Source organism: Lagenorhynchus albirostris, chromosome 9, assembly GCF_949774975.1.
Source record: "Lagenorhynchus albirostris chromosome 9, mLagAlb1.1, whole genome shotgun sequence".
Taxonomy (NCBI): Eukaryota; Metazoa; Chordata; class Mammalia; order Artiodactyla; family Delphinidae; genus Lagenorhynchus; species Lagenorhynchus albirostris.
Genome location: NC_083103.1, coordinates 99,011,908 through 99,029,301, shown reverse-complemented (window position 1 = coordinate 99,029,301; position 17,394 = coordinate 99,011,908). Strand labels below are relative to the sequence as shown.

General features: G+C 49.1%; 1 protein-coding gene across 2 annotated transcripts in view; it reads right to left on the bottom strand.

Annotated features, from left to right (window-relative positions):
• Window positions 1-17,394, bottom strand: part of GRAMD1B (GRAM domain containing 1B) — a 177,160-nt gene that overhangs the window by 119,896 nt on the left and 39,870 nt on the right. For both annotated transcript variants that reach the window (XM_060160638.1, XM_060160639.1), the window contains exon 2: window positions 15,788-15,853. In XM_060160638.1, coding sequence (XP_060016621.1) covers window positions 15,788-15,853 — 66 coding nt within the window. The remainder of the gene's footprint in view (window positions 1-15,787; window positions 15,854-17,394) is intronic.

The following is a 17,394-nucleotide window of genomic DNA, read 5'->3' as shown; positions in this document are numbered from 1 at the left end:
CAGGTGGATAATCCTCCCACTCCCTGCCCTGGAGGTTTACTCCTGTGCCTGTACCAATTTTCACAAAAGACCTACAGCGGGGCGGCAGAGGATGTCAGAGACTTTCGCATCGGGGTCAGGGTGAGAACAGATGAGAAGCCACAGGATTAACTGAGCAGGGGGTCAGCAGGGAGCGGAGCGCGGAGAGAGCCAGTCACGCTGCCTGACCTTTTTACGGTACATGGTAAACGGGAGCCACACACGTTTCCATTGTACAACCAAAGACTCTACTGCAGATGGAGGTGGGCGCTGGTGGAAGAGCCGGTGCGGGAGAGGTTGGGGCCGTCTGAATGCCACTGGGACATCACTGGACGCTGGACTCGGGACCCACTAGTGGACTACTGTTGAAACTGAGCAAAAAACAAGATAAGGTGACATAGGTCACAAGACCCCTGGGCAGTCCAGTGAGCGGCAGCAGCCTTGGGGGGACGGGGCTGGGAGCTGTAGGGGCGCTGCTGAGGAGTGTTTCACTCCCCCATTGTGCTCTGCAGCTGCCAGGCCAGGCGCGTGGGAGAGGTAAGGGGGAAGCTGAGAGGAAGTCTCCCAGTGTCCGCCTCTGCATCCCAGGTTTCTCCCAGAGGACTGGGAACAAAGCTGAAAGAGGCAGATACAGATGTGCGCCAATCCCTGGGCCAGGGGCTGGGGAGGAGATGCGAGCCGGCAGCACACGAGGGCAGACGTGGAGGGGAATGCTTCCAGAGCCCACCACCCTCTCCAGACTGTCCTCAGCTTGTCTTCTGAAGGTCACTGGCTCCCATCTATCCTTTGAGCTGCCACTGCAGCGCTTACATCCAGAAAACAAACAGACCATGAAGCTATGGAAGCTCGTGGGGTGGGAAAGAAAAGAATGACCAAGGAGCATGCTACTTAAATGTCCAAGGAAGAACTCGTGGGTCCCCGAGGAATCTGAGCAGAGGGTCTAAGAAGAACATACAAACCTGTCTGCACAGCAACGCCAACCAGCGATTCTTCCTTTGCACTGGCAGTTCCCTCCCCCCCCCCAGTGTCCTCTCTTCCTACGAGGTGGGAGCTGTCCTGCCAGGCAAACACCCCTGCCTTCCACAACTGAAGAAGTGGAGTCCAGGCCACTCCCTTAGCCTTCTCTGCCTGCTGACTCACAGCCGATCTCATTACTGAGGGATCAGATGACCACTCCCTCCTCTCCTGGCAAAGCCACCACCAGCAGGGGGTGCTGGCGAGCCCAGAGGGAAGGTGATTTTTTGCAGGCCCTGCAGATGCCTACAGGGGCTTCAGCTGGTACCTGCAGAGACGTAAGAGTAACAATGGCTCCGTTCTGCAGTTTAGGCATAACAGTGAAACCGAAAGAAAGTTTCAGAAAGAGATACTGTCAAACAAAGAGGTGTACTGGAACCTTTGTACATATAAAATCCTAAGGCACTTCTCAAAATGAACAAGGCATAGGAAACATACTCAAGATTAAGATTAAAAAAGAAAAAACCTATTTGGCCTTCAGGCACATTTAACTGCATCATTCAGAATCACTGGGGTCTATCCTCTCCCTGTTTGTTTCCTGTTCTGTCTGGTTTTGAAGCTTTCCGAGAGATAATCTTCATTAGTAGACTGGCTCATACACCTCCACATCCGGAGCTTCAATTCTAGCAAGCTGGGAAAGACAGACCCATCAGATATAAGGAAAAGCAGAAGGTCCCGCACTGGATCCCCCCCATGTATCCTTTCTCAACGGGAAGTCCTAAAGCACTGCAAATAAAAACTTGAGCTCTGGAGTCAAATCTCAGCTCTGCCACGTTACAAGGAAAGGCAATGGACTTTGCCTTATCTAGAAAATGGGTAGAGAAGTAACTTCCCTTCCTGGGTCGCTAATATGATAAAATAAGCACAGCATCGAGCACAGAATAAGCTCTCAAAATAGAAGCTATTCTTAGTAATAACAAATAATACCTCAGAACTGATACTGTGCCCACAAACTAAGTACACAGACATTCTGTGCTGTCTTGCCTTTGCTCTTCTCATTTGTAGATTTGCAGTAGTTTCTTATAATTATAGATTTCTTCACTGAAAAAGACCCCAATTAATCTCCTTAGTCAATTTCCCATTATGGAAGTTATTCATAGAGAGGCAGAAAACCACTTGACATAGAGAGTGAAGAAGAAATTCATCAATTAGGAAGGAGTAGAGAGTGTCTGGCCCCTTAAATTCCTTCTTAAGGGCTCCTTCTGTAGATCTCTGTTCTGTACCCTATTTACAAGGACAACTGATGTCAACTCTCAGCCGGAAGAGAATCCACCCGTTGTTTAAGATGCCAGGAAAAGAAAACATGGATAATAGTTGTTTCACTTCCAGAGGGAAAGGAGGTGAGCCGGTGAAACTGTCCACTTTGTGGAGCCCAAAGCAAGTCTAAGGCGTGGAGCCAAACTAATAAACTAAGAGTTTCTAAAGTCCAACCCCGAATTCTACTTACTAACTCACCCACCACACTCACACAAAGAATGACAAGGGGAACTTCTGTGTTTATGTATGGGCAGGCGGGGTGGTACTCAGAATGCCTCCACTCCCTCAGCCCCTTCCCTGCAGCCGGCAGGAGGAGGGCCATTCTGAACCAGGGTTGCAATGCGTTTCTCTGCATCTCAATGCAAGAGTTGCCCCTTCGGATTAAGGAGGACTGGCAAAGAGAGGGAGGGAGCCCCAAGCAGTTAACTGCTTGTGGCTCCCCTGCCTGAGGATAAAAAGAAAAGAGGCACTGAGCAACCTGAAAAGTGATGACAGATAAGATGAAATGATTAACTACACAGCCCAACCCACCCACCTTTCTTTCTCCTCACTGCACAATGGTGATGCTTGGGCTACGCAGAGGATAAGGGAAAAATAGAAGCCATGCACTGACGCCAGCATCCCAAGCTGGGTAAAAAGGCACCGAGGGTCTGCCAGAGGTTCCCTAAAACTGATGTCACAAGCCAGGACTGGGACAGCTAGGCTCTCCCTGGCCCAGGCCTATTAAATTGGGTGCTTGATACCAGCTAGAAGGTTTCAGGCTACGAAGTGTGTTTCTCAAACACCACCGACATGGAAATCACTTGGGGTATGTGTTATCTGTGCAAATTCCTAGAGGCTCAGAATCAGAGAGAGGGGCCCAGAAATGTGCATGCTGAATGAGTTCTGCAAGTGATTCTGACACCCGCTCAAAGGCTGAGGACCACTGCCTTACAACCCTGGTCTCCCAAGCTGGAGGCTCATTATCAAGGGGATATGAACGCTTACTCATGCAGTGCAGGAAGAAAATATGAGAACTTATATTTATACTTCTTTTTAGCTCATCCTTTAAAAATGTCTACTCAATTATATAATATACAAAATACTTCATACAGCAGTGCACGCATACAACTTACGTAAATACGTTTACACATGACATTGGTGGTACCGCTCAGAAAATGTTTACTGATGGGGATTTGCGACCAAGCTGGAGTATCAGCTTCTGGTACAACGACTGCTTCAAAGCAAGGAGTGGCCTCTGTAAATACCTGCTCTGAGCTTACGTTATTCCTCAGTGACCAGTTAAGAAGAGAACCCAGGGTTTTGGGCCTCCGACTGCATCTCAGCCCTCGTGTAAGAGGGAGGAAAGAATGCCGTGCAGAGCAGAGCAAGCCTGCGGGCGGAGTCCGGGCCTGAGCCCCGAGCTGTCACCCACTCACGTTCCTTCTTCACCCTGGCTGGTAGGAGGATACTATTTCTCCCAGTAGGAAGTGGAGACGCTGGGGGACGAAATTTACCGTTCATCCTGCCAGTTGCCCCAATCTAAATCCCAACTATGGCATCCTCAGAGAGAGAGTGGTTTGCTGAGCTATAATTAATAACCCCGCTTTCTCAGGCAGAAAGGGAGAAATGCTGGAGTAGGAGAAACGCAAAGCAGGTGATAGTTACACCTGCAGACAGTTCTGCTGACAGCAACAGAAGCAGCCGGAGGGAAGCTACAAACTGGGAACTCGGGCGGGAGGGGAAGGCAGAAGCACCCTGCCCCCCAAAGTCAGAGCTTAGCCCAGACCTAAAATAAGTTCTCCTCTACTATCCAAACGCCTATGTGCTGCCACAAGACCGCACCATCCTCTAAGCACACGTGTATGTGAATCAGAAAAAGGGGCACACGGATCAAACCATTTCCAGGACCATGAAACTGTCACAACGGTTAACAGATGCATTCATTAGGGCCACAGCGGCCCTCCTTCTGGGCCATAGTCACAGAATCCCATGATCATAGAACATCAGAGCTAGCAAAGCCTTACACACGTATTCACGGAACAGATATTTGCTGAGCGCCTACCATGTGTCAGGCTCCGTGCTGAGTGCTGGGTACACACTAGCAAATAAAACAAAGGCGGTCCCTGCTCTCATGGAGATTAGGACGAGCGGGGGAGACAGACAACAACCAAGTCAACAAATAAATACAATTATGACACCATTAGTGCTAAGACGGAAAGGAAGCTGCGGGGGAGTGGGGGCCGGAGTTGATGTGACTGGCTTTCCCGGGCGACTGAGGAGTCATCAAACGTCACCTCTCCTGAACTCACTCTAACCAAATCTCCAGCTACGGTTCTCTGAGAACTTACTTCCACTCACCTCCCAGGCGTGGCCCGAGCCAACAGTTTGCTGACAGTAACTCTAACAGAAGCTACCATTTACTGCACGTCAGACACAATGCCAAGTGTTTTTCCCCTTTTTTCTCATTTTGATCCCCCCAAGCTCCACAAAGTAGGTACAATTATCTCCATTTTCAAAGAAGGAAGCAGGCTCGGAGAGGATAAAACGTTGTGAAAGCACCACAGCCCACAGCCAGTAAGTGGTAGAGCCAGGATTTAACCTGAGGTCACTCCTTCACCTTCAAAGCAGGGTCCTGAGTCCCACGTGACCGCTGCACAGATTCCTGTCCCTGACGCCAGCACCACAGGATCAGAGACTCTCTGGTGCTGCCATGCCCTGCTGGGGGCCGGCTGCAGGGCCACAGCGCTGGGTCGTCGGGGCCCAAGGAGCCACCTCCTAAGGGTGCAGACTGGGTTTCTGTTCACCACCCTCAGCCTCCGCCTGACAGCACCCTGGGGAGAGAACCCTCGTCAACGACGGCTGCACACCTGTGGGCGTCTGTGCCTGGGCGTGTGTGTGTGTGAGAGAACTGTGATCGTCACCAACCACCTTCGAGCCCCTACCTACCTTTGAGATCCACTGAGCCTCTCACTGCCTTTCTTCTTCCTGTCCTCCCCTCACCCCATCTGTCCCATCTGTCCTCTTCCTCGCTGCTGCTTCTCTTCAAAACAAAACTGCCTGTAAGTTTACATGCACCTCTCTCTCCGATGCCTGCCAGCCCCTGAATTTAACTCTGATCCTAGAGGTTGCAGCTCCTTCTCCTCCAGAAAACCTCCTCCCCTCTGCTTGTCACAAAGGCCAAGGCATAGCGTGTCTGGCAAGGAAACACCGCCCCACGATTCTGCCAGGTTCAGGGCCCACGTTAGGGAAGAGAGCCCCACACCTGGTTTATGCTCAGATCTCCCTGGCAGCTGCTCAAGCAAAGTCCCAAATGAGTGGATATGAGGTGTGAACACACAAAGGCACCACCCCCAAAGGTCCCTATCCATAGGTCCCTATCACTGGAAGGGAATCAACACCCACAAAGACATGAGAGAACCCAAAACCAGGCAGAACACACCATTCTCTTCAGCACCTTTCTCTTGGGACCTCCAAGTTCTTTACCAGCTGAAGTAATTCGCCATCAGAGAGGAAAAGAGTGCCCCCTGGTATGAAGAACCCAGAGAGCCACGGAAGCGCCTTGGAGACGACGCGGCGAGGCCCAGTCAAGCACGCCGTCCACTGAGGAGCACGCAGCCTCGTTCATGCCCCACCCCTTCCCCTTCCCCTTCAGCCTCTGGCAACAGAGCACTCTCCCTCTTGCGGGCCTGTCACTAGCAAGGAACTGCAATATCCCCAAACGTGGGAGACACCCCAAAGCACTCCCACCTCCGTGAACAGCCCTGGGTCATCCCAAACCAGCCAAGGGCCAAGTCCTCGTGCCCTGATCTCCAGGGCCCCCGGCCACCTACTTGGCTCGTAGAAAGGACAGCTTCTTCCTCAGGGAGGAGACATGGTGATGGCAGGCCTGCTTCACAGCTGTGCTGCAAGAGACCGTCGGGGAGCGCAGGTTCTGGACCATGCTGGGCTCACCGGGGGGCCTGCCACATGGCCACAGGGACCTGGGGGGCCGGAGGCTCACTCTGGGGCTGCTAGCCGGGCAGCTCCTTCAGCTGTCGACCTGGCCCCTGCACCTGAGCTCTGCCTGACCTAGTGTTCACACAGAACACAGGCGGGTGGAGGGCCCGGCCTCAGGCTCCGTGTTCCCGGGATGCCCCCTGCCTGCGACCCGGGCTCTGCACAGAGCCCTCCCCCATCCTCTCGCATCTGGCCACGCGCTCTGGGCACTCAGTCTCCTCTCCTCCTTTGTCCTCAGACAGGGAGGATGGAGCTGTACCTGCATGTGATGTCAGCTGCTGGAAGGAGGGGAGGGCCACGGGCACTGCTCCCAGAGGGTTTGCTACTCCTGGCTCCTTCCTCCTGGTGAGGGAGCTGACCCGAGCCATCACCTCTGTGTCCACGGGGCCACAGCGAATTTGGCGGCCCGGCAGGTAGACGGGGCTAGAGTGCCCTGGAAATATGCAACTTGGGGACAATTTCTGGGACAGAATTAAAAACATTTTCCTTCTAGTGGGAAGCTATCTATTCCGCTGGCCAGACCTCAGTTGGAAGGAGTGGGCCTGCTTTCTGGCCTTGCTCCAGCTCCGGGGGTTCAAATTCCATTGCCCTGGTTTCTGTGTTTGTTCATTCATAAATTCCACACATATCTGCTGCTGAGCACTTACTCTGTGCCTGATATAAGAGATACAGTTTCTGTTCTCCAGGGTTTCATGGGCAAGTGGGGAGATGGATAAGTAAACCAAAGAGTGCACAGCATGGGGCAAGTGTCCGGCATAATTAAACACAGCCCGCTACTACACACAGAAAATAGACGTGATGAAACTTAAACTTGCCTTCCCTTCCTTATCTGGGAGAAATGAGGGTGCGTTCCAGTAAGACATGTAAGACTTGAACGTCTTTTGAGTTAGTCAGAGAAGAGGTGATACAAGAAATCCCCAGGGCTTCCCTGGTGGCACAGTGGTTGAGAGTCCGCCTGCCGATGCAGGGGACGCGGGTTCGTGCCCCGGTCCGGGAAGATCCCACATGCCGTGGAGCGGCTGGGCCCGTGAGCCATGGCCGCTGAGCCTGCGCATCCGGAGCCTGTGCTCCGCAACGGGAGAGGCCACGACAGTGAGAGGCCCGCGTACCGCAAAAAAAAAAAAAAAAAAAAAAAAAAGAAATCCCCAAATTAATGATGCCCCAGCCTCATAGTACTCCCATTCACCTTCCTTGATCTTCCGAGATGATCCTTTTTCCTATCACACAGAGAAAATAGCTATTAACCTCCTCACTGTCCTACCACATCACCTGTGAGCGCACCTGCACTCACATCCACTATTCTCTCCTATTCAAGGCTAATCCGTTCACCTGTGATCTAGGTCCAGCTTTTCTTGCCTCCTCCAAACCCGTTTCCCTATCTTTCAGCAGAGGCACTCCCCAGCAGGGCAAGATGGAATCCCAGGATCAACTCTGGAGACCTCCCTTCTCTCTTACACCCTTCGTCCAGTGCATCACCATGTCGTGGGCATTTTATCCCCAACATGTATCTTGAATTCATCTTTTTTTTTTTTTTCCCCACAACCAGCATCCCAAGTCCAAGCTACCAATACTCAGTCCTTTGCCTGGACTATTGTAACAGCCTCCCAACTGCCCCAGCTGATCCTCTGCATCCTTTCTCCGAGCTGCAATCTTTACAGAATGCAAATCTGACCCTGTCAGCTCCCTTCTGAAGACTTCCAATGAAAATTAAAAATTAAAAAAAATAAAGACTTCCAATGACTTCCTAGTGCTCTGAGCATAAAGACTCAAGTCCTTGTTGTGGCCAACCAAGCTCCTCTCATCTTATCTCATCTCATCTGTCTCGTCTCACTGCTTCCCTCCCATCTCAGGCTCATCCTTCTGGCCTTAGATCAACCACCACGCTCTCATACCAACCCCACTTCAGTCCAGGCCCAATTTATTTGATACACTCCCTCGTGGCACCATGTTCCCCTCCTTCAACACACACATCCAAGTTTGTATTTTCTTTGTTATACACTCAGTTATGTTAACACTGTCTCCTCAACAAGACTGGGAACTTGATGAGTAGAACACATAGTACATAACTGGTAAGTGTTCACTGAGTGAATGAATGAATGATGTCCTCTTTAAAATTCTCATCCCTGACCTACCGGTTTCTACTTGAGGTTAAAAATGTGCTGTGTCTCCCTATATTAAAATAAACTTTCTCCCCAAACACCCCTACGTACCATCTGTATTTCTCTTCTTCCCAAGCAAATGTCTAGAATAAATTCCCCACATTCAGACTCTCCTTCCTCCCCTCATATATTCTCTTCTAAAACTGCTCTATGGTTATCAACGACCTCCTAATTACCACGGCAGAAGATGCTTTTTAGTTCTTACCTATCTCTACCCTCTTTGTCTCTTCCTCCTTGCTTCTATGATATTTCTGTCCCCTAGTTCTCCTAGCTTCAGTGGGCAATCTTTTGCAAATTCCTCCTTCCCTTATCTTCTGCTTAAACTCTGCTCATTCTAAGACTCTTGGCCTCAACTATATTCTCATTTCCAAAACTAAAGAAGTTTTAGTCCTGTCTCCTGAGCTTCAAACAGGTGTGGCCAACGACATAGTGTATCTCTCCAGCTGCACACTCCATGCTCAAACTCCACACATCCAAATGAAACTCACTACCACCCCTGCTCCTCAAATCTTCCCACTTTACCCAGTATTTTAGTAACAACAGCATTATTATTAATAACAATAATAGCAAGCACATATATAATACTAGCCATGCGCCAGGCACCATTCCTGTTCTAATCATCACACATATACACATTCAACATTCTCAACAACCCTATGAGGTAGGACCTATTATTATACCCATCTTATAGATGAGGAGAGTGAGGTACAGAGAAGTCCTCTTTTCTATTCTTCTACCATAATTCAGAAATGTGCCCATCTGGCCTCACCTTAAATCTCACCACATCAGTAAGCCGTCCCTCCCACCCAACTCACAGTAGTCCCAAAAAGCCTTGGTCCACCACCTCACCTTTCCTCATCTTCTCTACAGCACTTATTACTACTTGACGTTTTCTTGTTTATTATCTATCTTCCCTCACTAGAAAGTAAGCACCGTGAAAGGAGAAACAATATTTATCTTGTTTATAGCTGTAGCCACCAATGCCCAGAAGAGTAGCTAGCGTACAGTATGTGCTCAATAAATCCCTTATTCAGTGAGGGAACGAATGGGTGGACAATTGCCACAGTACCCTTCCTTGTCTATCTGCTTCCAGTGTTTGTTCCTTGAATCCATCTCTCACACTAGGATGAAAAGGATTTTTCGCACAAGAATATCTGGGAGAGACTCGGGTACCCCTTCCTCCAAATCCCTCACTCACTTCCCCCATCTATAAATATGGGTCACTCTATCATGGCAGGATGTGACATGATCAGGCATCTGCTTACCTGTACAAAGATGATTTCCAGCCGCTTGCTAGCTACCCCCACTCCTGGGACATCCTCGGCAGCACTACTGAAGTATTTGCCGTTCCTGAACATGCCTTGCTTTCTCACGCCTCCATGCTTATGTACATCTTGTTCCCTTGCCTGGGAACGCTGTCCATGTGACGGACTCCTACTCACCTTGCAGCTCTCAGCTGACGCACAGCCCTCTCCCCCTCTCCGTGGAGTCTTTCTGGATACCACTGCCCTCTCTCTCCCTCCTCCCCAATCCTCGCCCCAAGCAGAGTACCTGCATTACTTGGGCCAATTTCTTAACTCCACTGAGCCTCAGTTTCCTTAAACTCTAATATGAAGATTATAATAGCATCTATTTGATAGGGCTGTTGAGGGGTTTTATTTAAAAGTATATGCAAGATTCACTGCACAGATTAGGTGCATTAGTCAACAAATTCTTTAGTTCCACTACAACGAAATTCTATCAGACAAACTTCCATCTGTCAATTATCACACTACGTTAGACTTGCTTACTTACAGGTATGTCTTACCATAAGACAAGAAGGCTCCTGAGGGCAAAGACCATGCCTTACTCTGTTTATCCTCAGAGTCAATATCTGATATTTTGCAGATGATCAATATTCTACACAGTCTTTCCGTCTCTGCTTCTTCAAGGACAGAACACAGATCGGCTAAGAGAGTGAGAGTAAAAACTCACGATAGCCAAAAGCAACCATCAGAGTACCAGCAGCCACCACACTGAGCACCTGCTAAGTACCAGGCATTCTACACATGTTACCTCATGGACTCTTTACAGGAAAAGGCTTTTGCAAATGAGGAAGCTAAGGTTCAGTAAAGCTGAGGAAAATGCTTTTAAAAATGCACAGTCAATATGGAAGAAGGCAGACAAAACCATGTCTGCTGACTGAGACTCTCACTCTTTCCTGCACACCGCAGGGCCCAGTGGCACAGGGCAAGCCTCTTGTTCCTGCTGCAGCCTGGACTCAGGCAGGCTCCAGCATGTTGAAGACATTTAATAAAGGTTTGTGGCACACATGCCCGCATGCAGCAGTGAGTACGTGAACGCATGGAGCCCTGCCTTGGCCCTCAGTTACACTCCAGCCCTCTCCACGTCTCATTTTCCTACCACGAAAAGGCTTCCTGGTCAACTGAGACCACGTTCTGTTGAAACTAACATCCTGTACATAAACGGTCCTTAGTAAAAATAGCTCCTTTTTCTACACTCCTGGCTTTGTATGAAAGGTCCTGCCACTGGGTGAATGTACTAAATAAATAAAGACCTGGGCACCTCAGAAACCTTACCAACAGTTCCAGTTTGGGCTGAACCTGGGAACTAGTGTTTTGTAAGTACACCCATGACTTCACCTCGACGCATGAAAATGGATTAGTGTCCCAAATTCCATCGCACACACATACACGCTTTGGGGAAGTTAGATCTATTTTGCTTTCAACCAGAAACCTGAGGGGATTATTCCTATCTCTGAGACAATCCCTGTTTCCCAATAAACTGATTCTTTTCCCCAAACTGCCCCTTCTCCCTGATGCACACCTGCCCAGGAAATGACCGTCTCTTGCACTCACCTACCCAAAGACTTCTTTTCCTTCAGGACAGAAACTGATGTGAATGAGGAAAAGCACAATTCTTAGAAGCCCTTAAGTTTGGATATCTTATTGAGGCATTTCCCTCTTTGCTGTAACGTGGACTCTTCTTCCTTTTTTTGGTTGCATTGGGTCTTCGTTGCTGCGCCCGGGCTTCCTCTAGTTGTGGTGAGCGGGGGCTACTCTTTGTTGCGGTGCGCGGGCTTCTCATTGTGGTGGCTTCTCTTGTTGCAGAGCACTGGCTCTAGGCTCACGGGCTTCAGTAGTTGCAGCACGTGGGCTCAGTAGTTGTAGCTCGTGGGGTTTACGGCGTGCGGGCTTCAGCAGTTGTGGTGCATGGGCTTAGCTGCTCCAGTGCATGTGGGATATTCCCAGACCAGGGCTCGAACCCGTGTACCCTGCATTGGCAGGCAGACTCTTAACCACTGAGCCACCAGGGAAGTCCTGTGGACTGTTTTTAGACTACAGTAGAGTAGCTATTTGTCTCTAAATATTATATCCATTCTGAACCTTGTACAAGAAAAAAGAAAAATCAATGTTTTATTTAACCAGTTGAAAGTTATCTCGTACTAAAGGGTTATAATTTTGATCTTTAAAACAGAAGAAATCAGGACTTCCCTGGTGGCGCAGTGGTTAAGAATCTGCCTGCCAATGCAGGGGACACAGGTTCGATCCCTGGTCCGGGAAGATCCCACATGCCGCAGAGCAACTAAGCCTGTGCACCACAACTACTGAGCCTGTGCTCTAGAGCCCGCGAGCCACAACTACTGAGCCCACGTGCCACAACTACCGAAGCCCGCACGCCTAGAGCCCGAGCTCTGCAATGAGAGAAACCTCTGCAATGAGAGAAACCACCACAATAAGAAGCCGGCACGCCGCAACTAGAGAAAGCCCCCGTGCAGCAATGGAGGCCCAATGCAGCCAAAAATAAAATAAATACAATAAGTAAATTTTTTAAAAAAACAAAACCAAAACAAACCAGAGGAAATCAAACTTTTTTTTTTTGGCCTGCTCTATGAAACGATCCTTCATTCTGTAATTGACCACATGGTTTGGAGAATTAGGAGGGGCCACAGAAAAGGGTCCATATTACCCACTTCATACTTGACCATTTTCAGCCCTGCTCTACCTGCTTCCCAGGGGAGGGGCAAAGAGTAAATGAGATGATCTGTTGGTCCAGGAAGGCCTGGCCAGTGTGGGGAATGCCACTGGAACCAGCAGGGTGTGCTGTCCATCAAACTGGGCCCAGAGCAAAGGGCACAAACCAGATTCCCCACCACCGCAGAAAATCTCCACAGGGCTCAGATCTCACACTTGCTCTAGGTCAGGATATCACAGAGTAAGATCCAAAATGCCCCAGAGAGTCTCTTAATTGGGTGCAAACACGTTAGAGGAAGGATTAGGTGCAGGGTGTAAAGGTTTGTGCTGAGCTGGGGCTGAGTGATTAATTAGCACTCTGAGGACTTGCTCTCTCCAGGAGAACCCACTGGCTGAGAAGGGAAAAAAGAATTCATTCAGGAACGCCATGGGGAACACACATCCGTCCTGAGTTTCGAGGGGAGGGGTCCACAGGGACCGCCACAAGAAGCATCCTTCTAATCCCAGCCCTCTCAGTTTCCCATACTGCCCAAGGTGAGCTAGTGCAGAACTGTATCCAACATCCACCATGAAGAGTTCAGGGGGCTGTCGGTGGGCCAGGGAGAAGAAAGGACCAGGGAAGACATTTAGAGGATTTTTCTGGGCAGAGGTTTGGAAGGGAGACCCTCCATAACATTTCACTTGGTTGGGGGAGTGGGCAGAGAAGGAGCTAGAATATAATTTTTATCAGCATACAATCCCAACTACTGAACAAAAAGGCAGGGCTCTCTCCAGTTAGCAAGCAGCCTTGGGAAAAACGCATCGCAGAGTATGTACAATTTGGCACTTATTCATCTCTCCCAGGAATGCCCTAAGCAGCAGGGATAAAACAGAGCGACCCGAGGAGCTGCCAATCATAGGGCAGATAGACGAGGAGCAGCTGAAGGTATGATGATCAGAAATGGACGGGACGCTTCCAGAGATGTTTGGCGCCCAAGCACAGGGAAGGGAGTTCTGCTGGGGAACTCTACGGACCCTTCCAATTTTGAGAGTATGGTTGTCGAAATCCAGACAGCACTGAAAAGAGAGCGAAGGCCACTCTAGAGACTGAGGGCACTGCCATCAGATCATAACTGATGAAAGCATCTTTACAAGAGTGATTAATCTTTGCCCCTTGGAGGCCCCATGCCTCTGCCTAAATTGATGAGCTGAACCGTTAATTTTGGTTAGTAACAAGCACAAAACTGAGAACTAGCGCAGAACTCATAATAAAGGGAAGGTCCCACCCTCCTGCCCAGGATGAAACCCTTTTCATGACATACCATCTAGCTTTTGTCTGAACACCTGTAGGGAGGAGATAGTTCATTACTTTACAAGGCCTGTTCCATTGCAGTACAGCTCTCGTCATGGAAAAGTTCTTTCTTATCCTGAGCTGAAATCCTTCTCGCTGTAACTCCTACCCCTCTAGTTCTATTTCTTAGGCTTTCAGATATTTAAAGAGTGCTGCTATAGTCATTCTAAACCTTCTCTTTTCCAGGCTAAACCTGTTTGCTTCAACCAATCCTTATAATCACATAGTTATCATCTTGATCATTCTTTTCTGAACTCTAATTTATCAATATCCTTTTCCAAAGAACGGAGGATAATACATCCGATATGGTCAAACTAGTACAGACTACAGTAAGACCTTTTTTTTTTTTTAAATCCATGCTCCATCCTTCCAGTAATGAACTCAGACTTTTACAGATCATTTGGTACTTGCTTCAGATCACTGGCTCATATGCGGCTGGTTAAAAAGTAACCCTTAAGTTCTTTTCCACATGAAATCCTGTCAAGTTAGGCTCCCCGTGGTAACCCTACACTCAAGAAACTATTCTGATATAAATGTATAAATATATAATTGCACATTTCCTTTTTTAAAATACTCCGTGTTGTTTCCACCTACTGTTCTGTTTGAAATAATACTAAGTCTTGGCTCTATCGTCCTTGGTGTTCTCTCTACTCCCTCTCAGCTGAGCAGCCACCATAAGTTTGACAAATGAGGTAACAGTACCTTCTGCATTTTCATCCGGTTTGTTGATGAAAATGATAAGCAGAGCTAGACCAAAAGCAGAGCCCCGCGGCCTGCCTGCTGAGACCCCCTTCCCGTGAAGGTCAGCACGGTCCACCTTCGCTGGGCACAGAAGTTTAACTTGCTGCAGCAGACCGCTCCCTCTGTCTACCATTCAGAGGCGCTCCATGCCGCAGATGCCACCTGGGGCCCACAGCCCCAGTCCCACCTCAGAGCCTCAAACGGGCATCCAGGAGCCTCCGTATCCTCAGGGCCCCCTGTACACCCCACCTCATTCTCCGTTAACCTCTGACACCTACCATCCACTCCAATCCTGGTGTTCTGCTGTCATCTTGCAAACAGATAGTGATACCGGGCAGGACCCTGTGGGGCTCCGGGGCACAAAAGCCTTTCTGTGCCCCCCACTTCTTGATTACAGGAAATAGGCTTCATTCAGCCTCCATGACCTTCCCTGAGTTCCAGCGGGCAGGTTCAAACAGTTGCTAATCAGGGAAGGGAGGGGATACGGAGGCGACAGGAGAGGAACAGTCAAGAAACAATAGTGCAGCCTTGGGGCAGGGTCCTGGATCCCCCTCCAGGGATACACACAACAATATCCTTGAGCTGTTTTGCAGATACAGAAACCCCAACCAGGTGGGAGAAGTTAACAGGTTAATGATGCTGACTCCCACGTGCCCCCCACCCAGGTGGAGGACGGAAGGATGATGTCCACGCTCCTCACCTCAATCAACTAACGCTTGAACTCTGTCGACCTCTGTCGCAAATTCATGCTGAATTCTCCTCAGCTCAAGCCCCTCATGAATATGCATGAATACCCTTAGCTTAAAACTTCCCCAGTTTTGCTGTGAGGGAAACACTGCTTTGGGATAACTCCTTCCCTCCTCCGATCTTTAGCTTGGTTGTATCTTTTGGTTGACACCCACCAAGAGGCGAACCCACCTTTCAGGTACCACTCTGATGCCACACACGCATCCCCGGCCACGCCGTTTTCCTCGGGCACAAAATACCCTTTCCCCTCTCGCTCCACACCGTACCCGACCTCTAGAGTGTGCCTCAGGTGCCCAGTCCACTCTGACATCTTCCCAACGGACTTGGTTTCCACACACTGACTTCTTCCCCTGCTGGACACCAAAAGCCTTTAGAATCGGTCCCCTCTACTCGGGTCGAGGGGGCGCATCCTCCTTCTAAGCCGTGTTTGAGCACAGAGGTCTGGCGGGCCCCTATTTCTCTGCAGTTTCCCACAGTTCTCGTTCGCGGCAGAAGCACTATCTTCCTCAAACATTTTCCCCACCCACTGTAATCGCTGCTCCCATCTCTCCCTCCTCATGCGATCTTACCTTTCTTCCCGCACCCGAGGACTCAGGAACCTGCTAGAGTCATCGTCATGGCTGCTCTGCTGGCTGCTGAGAAAAGACAGGATGTGAACCGTTAACGTTCGGCTTCTTTCTCAACCCTGGGGGAGAGCATCTAGACTTCAGCTCAATGGAGAAACGGGGTTACAACATCTTAAAGGTAGACGTTCCCCGGGGAAGTTTACACAGAGGGTATACTGCCAAACGGTGGAACTGAGACACACATTTGGTGAAAACCCCACCCATCGTACCTAAAGCACAAGAGGAAGACCCTGACCTATCACCTTCTTCTTCCCAGGCCACACAGTCTCAGAGAGTGAATGCCTCTGGCATTCTCTGTACCTGGGCCTCTAGATCTGTAGGACAGAATAATCCCATTCTTCCGCCTCCCCTGAGACACTCAAGGTGCTGGCTTGCAGTCTTGTGGGCAGGAAGGGGAGGGGTGCGGGCAGGAGGGAATTCCAGCAGGAGAAAGACTTGAGACTTGATGGAGTCTGGGACCACCCGGCCTGCTTCCCTGCCTCCAGGGAAGGCTGAAGAGGGTGAGGGACGAAAGAGGGATTAGAAGGTGGAGTCCCTCCACTCCTTAAAGCCCTGTAGGCACGAAGATTATAGAGCTTCAACTCACAAGAGTTCTTGAAGTGCTTACTTTAAATGACTGTGGAATTCAAGTCATTCATCCTACTCAAGAGAAAGAAAAGCTGTTCAGACACCTTATGACACTAACTGAACAGAAAGCTGGTGAACAAATAATTTTTATTAATTGCTAATTATTAAGTACTCCAGGTTTCTAATCAAGAGGCTGGAGCCCCCGTGGGCTAAGAATGGTGTTTGCTTTTTTAAATGGCTGGGAATAAACATTTTTTAAATGATAATAATATTTCATGACATGTGAAAATTATATGAAATTCAAAATGATGTCATAAATAAAGTTTTATTGAAACACAGCCACACCCATTCATTCGCATACTAACCAGGGCTGCTTTTTTGCTACAATGGCAGAGCTGTGCAGTTAAGGCAGAACTGAATAAGTGCAGTAGTGAGGCCATTAGACCCACAAAGCCTAAATATTTACTGTATGGCCCCTTACAGAAAAAGTTAGCAAACCCCTGTTTGGCATAGATTCCATTCATAATAAATTCCTGTTACCATAAATGTCACTATAACCCAGGCCCAGTACAACCAAACTTGTTCCCTTGTTCTGGTGGATTGTTCAGCCATAAAAAGCACTGCTCTCTGCAGAGTACACTCCTTAGACTAGATCCCCAGAAGATGGCAGACTGTGAACGATCTTGTAGGGTAGGTGCCTGCCCCAGTGACTGCTTCTCCACCAAAGCAGCACGTGATTCTACAACCACGCTCTGATGTTCTGATTTTTCAGCAAGAAGTAAATGAACTTAGGAGCAATTTACATCAAATTTTCAAATAAACATACACCTACACACACACACACACACACACGCGTGCGCCAGACATCAGAACAGCACCCCACACAAAGCTTCCAGTTGCTTGGCACAACCAAGTGTGTACACAATCCTGTGTTTTCTTTTACTCTACACAAAGCACTTTTTTTTTTGCCCCTCGTTCCCTGT